The 13,287-nt window shown below is 46.7% G+C and overlaps 1 protein-coding gene across 3 annotated transcripts in view; it reads left to right on the forward strand.

The window, feature by feature from the left end:
* Nucleotides 1-13,287, forward strand: part of dennd1b (DENN/MADD domain containing 1B) — a 92,874-nt gene that overhangs the window by 7,821 nt on the left and 71,766 nt on the right. For 2 of the 3 annotated variants that reach the window (XM_085437403.1, XM_085437404.1), the window contains exon 3: nt 12,117-12,160. The exons of the other annotated variant lie outside the window; for it this stretch is intronic. In XM_085437403.1, coding sequence (XP_085293529.1) covers nt 12,117-12,160 — 44 coding nt within the window. The remainder of the gene's footprint in view (nt 1-12,116; nt 12,161-13,287) is intronic. 3 annotated transcript variants of the gene reach the window in all.

Genomic DNA, 13,287 nt, shown 5'->3' on the forward strand with positions numbered 1-13,287 from the left:
GATACCAGCTGTGTGTCGAGTTTGCAGCGGGCTCACACTCAGACGGGAGGCCATTGGAGTACTAACAGATGCCATGGCAGCAAGCAGGGTGTTGATTGATCATTAGAGAGCCCACACTCCTCCACTCGCACTCCTGAGAGGACCCTAGGGTCTCACACTTTGTTTATCTCTCAGCCTTTCTCCCTTTCTCTCTCGTCTCACCCTCATGACTTTGGTAAATTGGCTCTTTTTACACAGAATATTCAAACTCTTTGTTATCTTTTATCTGTTTCCTGCTGGCAGCGGCTCGGGTGTTAACGCATGTTGTCCGCTAATCACAGGGTTAGTCGTTCGATCCCTGGCCCCTGCACGTATGCTCAGGTATGACACTAAACCCCAGTTTTGCATGGCGCGAGTCCCTCGACTTCCTGCTGTCCGGACTTTATCGAGCTGTTCAGATTGAAGTTGGTGCTGGTTGTGATGCACCCTGTTCTTTATTATATTAGCAGCAGTAACAGGTGCACGAGTGTTTATCTGTTTTACAGCATCGTCATTAAGCTGGATGGAATAGAGGCGTATGTAGTAACAAAAACTAAGAATAAGCAGTTTGGATATGAAAGGATGGCTTCGTGGTTTTTATCCCAGGTCTCCACAACAACACTGATACACAGTGAGCTGCAACGTGTCGGTAAAACTCGTTTGCATTTAGATTTCTGGTTATAGATGTCAACAGAGGCTGCACAGTTTTGGTCGGCGCTCCGCTGCTTTGCTCTGGAGTCGTTTGTCGCTCAGCCGCGATGTCATGCCCTGCTTCCAGCTCTTTTTGAATTTTTCCCATAATTGCTCCCCAGGTCACAACACCAATGGATTGCCAAAGCAGAAGTATCTGTGTTTGGTGGGGGTAAGTGGTTTTGGCTGTGATCGTGACCTATGAATATTACACTTCAGGTTTTATGGGAGGAAAACTGAACATTATCTTCAAAAAGAAAAAAATAACCCCTTTGGTGTGCTCTTGTTAATCCGATGTTGCTGGTGTGGCAGCAGGACGCTGAGGCCTCCTCGTGTGGAGGCCAAACTGTGGTTATTCTCTGCTCATTCACTCAAGCCCACGTGTTGTAAAGGTGTTGTTCTCAGCTTTCAGTGAGATCACACTGTTGCTTTTGCGGTCATTAAAAAGTTTCAGTCCTTTTCTTTCTGTCGTCTCTTGTTTTCACCGGACTGACGGTGATGCTGTGGCACCGATCCATGCATCATCTTAACTGCTGTTTCTTTAAAATAGAGTCTTTTTGGCTAAAGTGTGAAGAACTGGGGCAAACTGAGACAGGGTGTGGCAGGCAGGTATGTGAGGAAGAATTATGCTGATGGCGGTGGTTTATAAACGGAGAGGTGGGAATCTTTGGGGGGGTTGCTCGCTGAGCTCTCCGACGGACTGACACAGCACTCGAGCTCTGAGGGCAAACAGTTCTGTGTGTGTGTGAGAGACTGCGTGATAGCAGGTACGTGTTTTAAATGTATAGCGTGTGCCCCGCGCACGTACGGCCGTGCATGCGTATGCACATCGGTACGGATGTGCGAGGCTGTGCATGAGATGAGACGCAGCGGCTGTGGGAGCTGCAGGAGGCTCGTCTGAATTCACTCGCGCTGCCAGACTGGGAGAACATGGAAAGACTTCTAGGCACCGACACTCACCGGCTATTTTTAGACTTTCTCCCCTTCCACAGGAGGGGAGAAGAAAAGTGGGAGAAAGCAGGGATGGATCAATAATTTAAAATGAATTTGATGAAAGCAGAAGAGTTTCATGACATTACCTCCACTTGCAGCTTAAGAAGTGTTGGTGGCTTGTTTCCTGCTGCTAAACTCAGCTGATGGGCAGGAGTGTGTATGTGCAGAGCAGCAGATGGTACAAACATGCGCACGCACACACACACACACACACAACCAATTATTCAGACTGAAAGAATAATGATTGGCTGGTCCGTATGCGTGTAATACCAGCGTGGCCTACTTTAGCCCACCGATGAACAGGATCAGCACAGACCCTGTTTCAGTGTTGCAGAGAGTTTGAATCTGACCTGGTCTGCAAATTAGACTTCATCAAGGAAAAAAGTTGTGCTGGGAAATACGTGGACTTTTGCGCCTGTCATGTAGAGCACGGCGGTGACGGGGTTTTAAAAGGATTAGGGGTTGAGTCACGTTTCATGACTGCATGAATTGGCCCGCTTCCTGTATCGTGTGCAGCGGGAACGAGGCGAGTAACATGGTTACCAACCGTGTTAAACGATACACCACTTTGTGTGAGGTGTACATGTGAATGTTTTTGATTTAAAAACAAAAAAGCCGACCGCTCTCTGCTTCTCAGAGGTCGGTCCTGTTTGTGAAAAAAAAGACAGGAAAACTGTGGAAACGACCACAAATTTGCAAAAGGTGAAATCTCACTGGGCTGATGCCACATAGAGCCACGTAAAGTGATGTAAAAGACAGAAATGTTTCCCCCGGCAATTAAGGAAATCAGCCTACTTACTGACGTGATGTGAGCACTGGTATCCTGACATCCAGGCTGTTGTCCTTTAGACCTTAATTTGGTGTCTAATGCCAAATAAAACTGTCTGTGCTGTCATCTCAGCTTCTATTCTCACTATTTACATGCCAGCAGCTTTGCCCTCAGGCTACGTCTCTCCACCCAAGGCTGCTCCGATGTTGCCTAACACCCCACAATTACTCTGAAGACGATGGCGTTTACATCCATGGAGTCGCCCCTGCTGGCCCTTAATTTGGGTTCTGGCCTATTTTTTCAGGACAGAAAATATAGGTCAGTGTGGATGTCTGAGACCATTTATCATTGCAAATCATCATTTAGCCACTGGGCCTTTGTTTTCGTATCGACACAGTGGTTTTACTTTGATATGAAGCCTATTGATAAATGTTGGGCTTTGGTGCGAGTTTGTTCTGGAGGAAGTTTTGCTGACTCATTGTTCTGTTTGCTCAGAGAAAATATTTGAAGAATGATTAAGTGAGTAAGATGATTTTTTTTCTTAAATAACAGGATGCTTACACGGTGATGTGTGATTGAAAATGTTTTATTGCAGCAAAGGTAATGCAAGCTGTTATTTACCTTTATTTTTAGAGATGGCGTTCTGCAGGACGTGGTGTGTTCCCCTTATAAGTTGTTGTTCTGCAAAACGTAGTGCGCACTTTTCTGCAGAAGCCAATTACATTTCTGAGAAGTGTGTGTTTCTGTCAGTACTTTGTCCATCAGTCCTGCAGAGCACCGAGATCCCCGTGAATGTGTTGGAGATTAGGAGCTATCGTATGCTTTTAACAGCTATATTGTCATCCCTGTGGAAAGACTGCCTGACTGCCTGACTGAGAGCTGTCTGTCTGCCAGCCTTTACATGTGAACTTCAAATCACAGCTCGGCAGCACCGAGCATGTAGCCGCCAAAGGCAAGGCTTTACACTGTCATCAGTACCACGCGGCTGCCTCTGGGTGCTGTGCCATATGACATTAACAGAGATCGATCCCCTCCGCATCTCAAGGAGCTGCTGTTCTGCACAGCGTTTCCTCTGATGCTGTTGCCGCCACCTCAGAGAAAAGAAAAGGAACTCTCTCCCAAGTATCCGACTGTCTGACAATGACCCCGAGCAGCAGCTTTTCCTAAACCGTATACGTTATCGGTCACGTGACCCAGCAAATTCTGCTTTGCAACAAAGTGTCTTTTACAAACGTTTTCCGGCAGTTTCAACAAGATTTGTGGAATAAAAGAGGAAAAAATGACCAAAGTTGCACCTCGGTGTGCTCTTGTTTTTATGCATATTAGCCTAATAATAGAGTTGTTCGTTTACATTGCTTTTATAGATGCTGTTGACTGAGGCAGATGGTTGGACCATATGGAAGGAAATCCGTGACTATGTGCAGATATGTTGGGTTTTTCCAACCAATCAGCCGGCAGCCAGGCGGCGAGATCCTCACCTTAAACTTGTGCTGCTGTAATCAAAACTCTGTCGTCTGCTTCAGTATCAAAGAGACAAATCTAGGTCATAACTTGGATTCCAGGTTATATCTCAGATTTTAGGGATTTTTATTGCCATCATCGGTTTCATTGTTGTGCACGTCGAGCAGGAGGTTTAGAGAGTCTGTCCTGGGAGACGCCAGTTTGTTTTTTTCTTCTTAGCTTAGGAGGCTAACACCCGCCTCCTCCCGACAAACACGCTGGTGTTGCGCTGAAGATGCAGTCATGCGGAGCCAGCGTTTGACATAATGTTGGACCAGTATGGAATCTGACTGGGAATATCAACGCTGATACGTGGTGATACACAGAGGCTGTCACAAAGGTTGCATCCATATGCTGTGCCACTCATTCGTGAAGCTGTGAAATTGGGTTGCATCCCAACTAGCCTGGAGACAGTATCGCTTTCACTTCTCTCCCTCGCTCTCTCTCTCTGCACATCCCACTGAAGCATTTTCCTCTCATAGCTGGAAAGACAGAACAACTAATGTGGCATTAATAGGGTCACATCATCTCCATGCAGCGCTTTCTTTCTTCTCCTTCCAGCTGAGACTGTTGTTTATCTTCTTCAGATGTAGCTGTAGAGATGGCTTCGAAATCCCCGAGGCCAACATCTCTCGCATGTGAAGCCAGTTGGGCTTTTTGGCTGGTAAAGCAGGCTCTACCTTAGAGGGTTTTTTTCTTCTTTTCTCCTTTTGTTTATTCAGATTTGAAGCATTGGAATTAAATATCATCAAGACCTATTTATGGAGCCAATCTAGATCAACGGTGCCACGCAGCGGAGCGATTATATGGTGTTTTGTGTTGCGGCGTCAGGTTTTAATTTAATCGTGTACCAACACGGTGTGACCAATCGGTGTTAGAACACCTAAGAACCATATCATAGTTTAAGAAGTTTCTCTTTCCGAACCTCCGCTCGCTAAATCGGCATGAAATGTAAGCCTGGATGGGCAAAAAGGGAAAAACAGTTTAAAGCGCCTGCGAGTGTTTTTCTTTCTGCTGGCCTTTGAAAGATGCCAGTTAATCTGCTTACGCCTTTAATTGCGCGCGGAGGGGTTGGGCCTCCTCCCGGCCAGAAAAAGACTACTGATCCAGAAGTAAAACGATGACCACCGCAGTTATTCCTTTCTTTAGGTTGCATAGCCCCTTCCCATCCCCGGTTTTCTTTAGCCACCCTTCGTCTCCTCCTACCGTACCCTCCCTCAGAGGGAAGAAAGCTCCCCGTTCTGACAATAGACATTTTTTGCCATATGTTGGCTTGACATCTTCATCAGGTTCACAGCAGGTTACCTTAGTTAACTTTCACTCCACTGCCTGATGGGATTTTCTCCCCGTTTCTCCACTCGGCCCAGGCTCAAAGTCTAGACGGCCTCGGAGGCAGGGTCCCTCTAGCCCCGTGTCCACAATGGCCATATTGTGGACGCCGGGTAGCGGCGGCTTCCTCCAGTTACAGCGAACGGGCCGGCGCTAAAACAATGCTTTTGTCCAGGGGCATACGAGGGGGGCCTAATCCACTGCACACTGTGAAATAAATCTCTCAGAGATGAGAGTGAGTGAGAGAAACTGAAATGAATGAAATCATTGCCAAGGAGGTTAGAGTGCAGCAGTTTAACCCCTGGCCAAGAAAGGGAGGCAAAGGGAGTGGGAGAAAGGAGGAACAAGGAGAGGCAGGCGCTGCATCCCTTCATCTCTGGAGCTCGGATGGAGGAGAGGGGCTGCCGGTGGCTTTCGCAGATTCTCTTCTCACCAGAGGAGCTGCTGTTCACCATATGGGATTTGGCCTCTCTTAACAAACAGGCCCCCTATTCACTCGCAACACACAGTCGTTCGTGGAATAAGGTGAAAAAAGTGCATTTCTTATGCCTTTAGAACAGTGGATGGCCACGAGGGCTGCGAGTCTGTGTTTGATTCACATAGTATAGAGAATTATAAAATAGGGGCTTTCATCTAAATGTGTATTCACACTGGATTTAGGGTTTTTGCTGAAAACGGTTTTAAAGCCGCGCATTCAGGTTGCTGTTGTTGAGGCGATCCTATAGAACAACGCGCACACGCCTCTGCAGCGCAGTCGTAAACCGCGATCGTCGTCGGGGTTCTTCGAATAGTTTGAAAAGACTCGTTTTTATTTAGCATCGTGCGAGTTGGATTTTCCTGTTTTTAGTTTGGTGACAAAATGACTTGAAGTCGAGCGAGTTGCCACGCTGCACTGGGCAGCGAGAGGTTTCTGACACGCTGCTGTAACGAGCCAACTTTTTCTTCCAACCAGCAGCGTTAGGGATGACATCCTCTGCCAACAGCTTCTTTTTAGCCTACTTGAAAATCCCAAGAAGCAGTAGATTTATGCCAAGTCGAACATGCCAGCGTTTTTCTTTTTTTTGCTTACTTGAATGTGCCAGAAGTATCGGATAGAAATTTATACAAAGACTTAAAGATATCGGAGGAAAGGTAGCGTTACCACGTCATGTTTATTGGTTTGTCTCCTACGTTCTTCCACCAGTGACCAAAACCAGTCAGTCGAACTGTGCTGATCTCATATCTTTACCAAAACTGAAAAAACTTGGGTCTAGATTCAGATTTTTACTCTCAAATCAAATCGGCGGTGAAACGGGAAGAAACGAGTTTATGTATCGGACGCGTCGCCTGTTCCTGAGGTTGTCCAAACTAATAACTCATTTGATGGACGGCTGCAGAAATGTGTTTTGTCTTTATTGGCATTTTGTTAGTGTCTGACATACACCAGGTAAAATACGTGTTGAACACTTCACCATTTTTCCAAGTAAATCGATTTCTAAAGGCCCCGTTGACATAAAATTCTCATCAGATGTTGGTAACAAACCGTCCAATCCAGACGTGCAAATGTCTAAATGTCATAGATGTCCATAAGTTAAGGTTTGTGCAATGATGAGAAATTACAAAGAGAAAACAGTGTTGAACATGCTTTAATGCTCCTCCTATGCTCCGAGACGCCTCCTGTGTGCAGAAACTCAGGTGTGATTTTGGCCCAGCCTTCCACATAAAGGTTTCATGGGCGTCTTCAATGAACTTTGACCTTTAGTTCTTACATAGGTTTGAATTGGGTCATCCAGTAGCTTTATTTGCTTTCTCTGAATCCAGTTGAGATTCCTTGGCCGTGTGTTTGGGATCGCCCTCGTGCTCAAACGTCACCCTTGCAGCAGATTTTTATCAAGAATGTCTTGGTACATGTTTTTCTATTCATCCTTCCATCAGTTATGTGAAGCGTGTCGGTGCCATGTGCTAAAAAACAGCCCCACATCCTGATGTTCCCACCTCCAACCCTGTTGGTGTTTTGACCTCCAAACGTGGTGTGTGTTACGGCACCCGGAGAGTTCAGTTTTGGTCTCAGGTGACGACGTTCTCCCAGTACTTCACAGGCTTGGCTTATTGTCGTAAGCAAACACGTCTCAACGTGCTTTGTCTCCTGCAGTGGAGTCTTGTGTGGTGAGTGTGCGCACAGGCCTCGGTGGTTGAGTCTTGGACAACTCTTTACGGTGAAATGATGCTCTTTGTCCTTTCAGATTACACAACACTGCTCACTGGGAAAATCCTTCTGTAACCAGTGCCGGATGAGAGAGCTCACTGGTTTTAACCATCATGAGATGTTTCTTGTATGACACATTTTATTTGCCATCAGCTGTAAATGAACCCGCTGATATTAATTTGCACCAAGTGGCAGGACTCTAATTACTGATAGATGTCACATGGTGTCGTGACCGTCCTGCCTTTATGCTTCTCCCGTTCTTCATGTGTTCAATACTTCTCCCCGTCTCGTTTCTCATTATTACACATAATTTCTGTGCATGTGTGGACTGGATTGGTCGTTCTCTGGTGAGAATTTCATGTCAACAGCACCTTTAGAAGTAGATTCACCTGGAAAACTGGTGAGGTGTTCAGTACTTGTTTTTCCTGTTGTATCTTGCAAAATCCAAGGATGACAACAACTCGTCATGTTGACCATATTTATGTTGCATTCAGAAGCTGTAAAAACTGTATAAACATTATGGAATCTGCACCGAAATAAATCCTCACAGATGTAATCAGATTCTTGTTCTTTTTTAACAATCCAAACGATTTGTCAGTTACAATCCACCAAATTTCATGGTGAACTTTCTAAAAAGGACGCGAGGGCACCAAACCTGATACGTCGACTGCCTTCGCAAGCTTTCACGGGTCCGGTTTAGATTTCGTGCCCTGCAGAAATTCTCGGCCTCCTCGTTGTTGCTTGCGGGTCTATTTTTGTTTAACCACATCGTTCTGCTGGTGAACACTAGCAGCAATGTGGCAACTGTGAAATCCTGCCCTTAGCAGCAAAGTTGGTGGGTTAGGACTAAACTTCATCAGCTGTTGGGTGAGGGATCGAGGTGACTGCTCACTGACTTATGTCGAGGTGGGAAATTTCAATATGGTTACCAGAGCCTGGCGTGTTCACTAGTGACCAACCGTCAGCTGCAAAGCGAAGGGTGACGAGCAAATTGCTTCATCTGCGGACGGCCTTTAGGCCACGCACCCACCTCTTCCCTCCTCCACTCTCCTCCGCCGCCCTGCACGCCGCCCCAGCACCCTTTCCCCATTAATCCATTTTTCCACTGACTTTCAAAGGCAGATGTCTCAGAAATTGCCAAAACACCGATTTTTGATCAACCAGCACCGCCCTCATCTCACCAGTATCTGTGTCACGGCTCAGGGGCTGCCGGCTTGTTGCCCCCATTGTGACTGTTGGAGTTCAGCCATGCTCAAAGCCCTCAGGGATCAATGGACAAGCTAGTGTACTGTAAATATTCACTCCTGAGCTCGCTGTCTATCTGTAAACACGCATCTACTCACACGGTACACATTTGCACACAGGGCACGCACACGCTTTGCAAACAGACCAGTGGTCAGCCCTCACTCATCGCCACGTTTGCCCACATCAATTTTCTCAGGTGCGAATGGAGGAATCTAACCCTCGATAGGTGATTTCAATTCAATTCTCACCCACTGAATCTGTTTACACCCCACCGGGGTGAAATATGCTCTAGGTTGTTTTCACCTCGTCACTCTAGCTAAAATGTCCTGTTTTAATCTGGGCTGCAACAGCTCTGTATAGAATCTGTCAGCTGTAGTTTGATTGACATGGGAGAGGTGTATGTCTATCAGATCAGTCTGTTATGCACGTGGGCCCAAAGACCCGTGCGTGATGGATGTCTAAGCAAACAGCAGGAAGCAGTAGCTTGGTTTTACGGACGTTTCAGAGGTATCCTCGACCACGGCGCTGAAGTTTTTCCAGTTCAAATGCACGAGTGTCCCATCATTTGGGATACGGGAGAGTGGGGGTCGTCTACCAGTCAGAAGTTCGTAGCCCTTCACGCGCCCGCCTGCTAAAGTATGCTGGGGCAAGATACTAAGAGATCCATCCATCAGGGTGTGAGTGTGTCTATTTGGATGTTGGACAAAAACGCTGTGTGTGTGTGTGATGAATAAGACTTGTAGTAGAAACTGATTTGACTGGTCAAATTGACTAGAAAGGTGCCCTATAAGCACCTTTACCTTTAATTATTCTATGTGCACATGCATATACACACACACTGTATCTCCAGCTTGCTGCTAGCCTTGTCTGCTGGACACAGGAAGTGGTTTATGTCCTTGTTAGCAACAGAAAACATGTAAGTATGACGTCCACATCATACTGGAGCCAGAGTCTAAACCCACAGAGGAGAGTGCACGTGCAAATCACGTCATAAACAATACGACAGGTTGTTTGAACTAGTAACATTCTGCACGTCGTTCTCAGAGGAAAATGAATTGGAGCGGTCTTTGCAGAGTTCAGGTGTTTTTCAGAATGAGACGTATCACGGAGCTCTCACTGTGTGTGCACGTGTGCAGGAGGGGAGGGAGGATAAACCAGTGCAGGATCTGTCATAGTGACATTTGTGTCCCCTGGAGGAGCAGCGGGGGTCCTCTTCACCTCTGTAACCTTCAACTTTCAGCCTTAACCCCCTTCGGGCCCCCTCTTGTGTCCACCACACGCCCTGGACGTTCTGAAGGGGAGGGGTATGTGATTGCAAGACGGTGAGAAAAATAAAGAAGGGGGTGCAGAACTGGGGAGGGTGGGATGAGGGGGGAGAAATGAGGTGAGTGTGGAAGGAGCAGCAATAGAGCTGAAATCGCTGGGATGGAGAAAATGAATGGAGGCGAAAGAAGAAACACCTGGAGCAAAGACGAGAAGGACACATGAATGATAAAGGAGGGTGTTTGGTAATGTTCAGAAGTTCTTCCTGCTGCACCAGAAAAGTCTTCTTTGCGTGTAGTCGCTCTCTCTCTGCTCGAGGCATGACTCCAAACTCAAAATGAACATGTCAGGTAGGCACGCAGGGACTTTTCCTGGATCGAAGGGGCCGATTTAAAGGTTATTGGGGCCGTTTTCATACACGGTGAATAGGTTGGAATATCTCCTCATCAATACTTGAGGTGGTGTACAGAACAAGCCGTCTGGTTCCTCTGTCCTGCATCGTTCACCAGCAGCAGTTCCCATCCTCTCACCCAGTAAATAAGCATAAAATAGGCCGAACTGTCGGGGCGATGGGGGGTCGTAGAGCTTGGAGCTCTTTTTTTTCTGTCAGTCTTTTCAGGATGGGGCCCATGAAATGATCCAACAGGATTATGTAAGCCATCATTGATTGTGCTGCGTCCCGTCATCCGTGGGTCCTTTGTGTCCCCCTGTCTCTCGCGGACAGCCCGGTGCGTTAGCCACAAAGCTACTCGTGGTGTTGCATAGCGTCTTCATCCGAGCAGCCGTCTTCTCTTCTCTGCGTTATTTTTAGGCTCGAGGTCCATCGAGTGCATTCAGCTTTCTGTTAGAGGGCTCAGTCGTCCTCGCGTTTCAGACCGGGTGAACTCTGGAGAGGTTTGCTGCTTTCACATGAACTTTTTCATCGTTCTGCTTTGTTTACATAGAGGCGGGGGGGTGTTTATGAGCCCGTGGGCCTTTTTCTGCGGCCGTGACAGTGAACTTGGCATGTGTGAGCTTGTCTGTGCAAACCCTCGCTGTTCTTGCCAGGGTCACGGGGTGACCTTGGAGCTGTGGAAGCCATGTTTACCACAGACCCCTGTGTTCTGGCTGTGGCTGGGTGATCGCTTCATTTCAAACACAAAGCATTAAGCCTGAGAGAAACTAGCGTGTGTAGTTTGGACGCTCGTGGGTCGCGCTGAGGCAACCGTCGGCCGAGGCGCCGATTACGCGGTTCTTTATCACGTGTGCCAAACACGCCCTTATTCACTATCCAGATATTCTGGAAATGGTTTCTGTGCTCTGTCTTTGCTAAATACATACGACTGCTGGATGATCGCAGTACTGTTGGCTGGTCTGTCGTGTCTGTTATTAACTTACCAGGTTGTATCTGGCGCAGCGAGGATGCGATATGTTGAGGCTTTCCTCATAAAACACCAGACGTTGAATTTTGTCTGATCAGAAGCCAGAAGTGCACCACAGAGTGTTTCATAGAAGCGCTCTCTACGCCGAACACGCCTTACTTCCTGTATTCTTATCACTGGCTGATAAAACGGGTATCACACATATTTCATTTCCTTTATTCAAAACCAGTTAATCACCTTGGCTAATCTGTCAGCATCAGTGTTGTTTAAGTTGTTTACTACAAGTGGATATCGCAGTGTGCTGGGTTTCATGTAGCGCTGCTGCAGAATAACAACAACAACAATAATAATAATAATAAACCTTTTAGTGTAAGATTTACATCTCCTCAGCAACACCAGGCTTGAATCAATGTAGCAATAATTAAGCAAATAAACTGGGGTGCGTGTTACTGCGGCTTAAACGTGCATGATCTGGTGCGTAATATAAACTCATATCTACAACGAGAGTATAGATTTGCATATTTACAGCGCATGCAGCCGAGACACTCTGTGTCTTGTCTTTCACTGTGCGCTGCTCACTCTGTGCATGCGCGAGTGTGTGTGTGTGTGTGTGCGCGAGTATGCATGTGTGCGTGCGTGCACAGACTCACAGCAGCCACCCTTGCCCCCACCCCTCTCATTAATATGTATGTGTTCTGAGGCAGCTAGCAAAGACGGTGTGTTTCTCACCCGCTGATTAATGCTGTCTGTCAATTACCTCTAGATCCAACCGTGCTGTGGAGCTTCCCCCAGGACCACACAGACCAGGTTGGAACACATTCTGCTTTTTCATTCCTCTGTCTGTCTCTCCCCCCAAATCTTCCCCTGGTTCAATGTTACAGACAACCTCTACCACCTCCTCTTCTCACATCTCCCTTCCTTCCTTTTCCTAATGCCCTCACTCACCCTGCCATCCTGTGGTAACCTTCCCCAAAACCTACCACCACCACCTCCGCCGTTCCTTCTCTCTCTCCCCTCCTACTCTCCGTCTCACTGTACGTCTGTTGTTGGTAATGAAAAGCAGTGAGCAGGTCTTCAATAACTGACGAATCAGTAATTATCATGCAACCGTGACAGGAATGCGCACCTCTGTTTTCCTCTCTGTGTCTCGTTGTCCTCCTGTTTGCCTTTTGTTTCCATTTATTGTTCATTCGAAATCGGAAATAAAAATAAAACATCTGTTTTGTGCTCTTTGGCTCAGCGTTCTGATACAAATCACTCGGAGGGTTGGTGTCTGTTACCAGTTTGTGTGACTTAAATTCCAAATCATACTCCGACTTTATTTATTTTTCTTCACTTTAATGGAGTTTCTCACCAAAGCAGAGAACGTGGGGAAACCATTTGTGCGATGAAGTTAAGCAGTCAGGTGATCACAGGTTCGAACGGGCTGCAAACTTTAACCGTTTGAAGTCTGAGTCTGCCCAAACGTCCAGCCGCTCAATCCTGGGTTTGCTCTAAGGATGCACCAGTGCTATATGGCAGACATTAACCACAGGTTCACATTAAATACACGTTGTTTTTGGTTAAAATGCAGTGCCGCGCTCTCTCATGGGACGCCTTCGGTCCCCGAGCCTCATCACTCCCTCATTGGTTCAAATAAGAACCAATGAGGGAGTGAACGTGACCTGAAAACCTTCCTTTTTAAAAAAATACTTTCTCTTTATTGATTTTCATCTTAATTTACTTACAGAACTAAAGAGGGCAAGGGAAACCAACACATTCACATATGTTCACATATTCCAGAATACACAACGCCTTGTTTTACTTACACATATTACATATTACACAGGTGCATGTTCCATTCAAACAGATTCGCAGCTGTCCCTCTGCATCACAGAGGTATCAGTTTCTAGTCTCTTGACGTATAACGATCCCATCGTTCCCAAAGTCTCTCT

Source organism: Copadichromis virginalis, linkage group LG17 (assembly GCF_057382275.1).
Source record: "Copadichromis virginalis isolate Kocher_CV1m ecotype Utaka linkage group LG17, C_Virginalis_male_GT1.1, whole genome shotgun sequence".
NCBI classification, from domain to species: Eukaryota; Metazoa; Chordata; class Actinopteri; order Cichliformes; family Cichlidae; genus Copadichromis; species Copadichromis virginalis.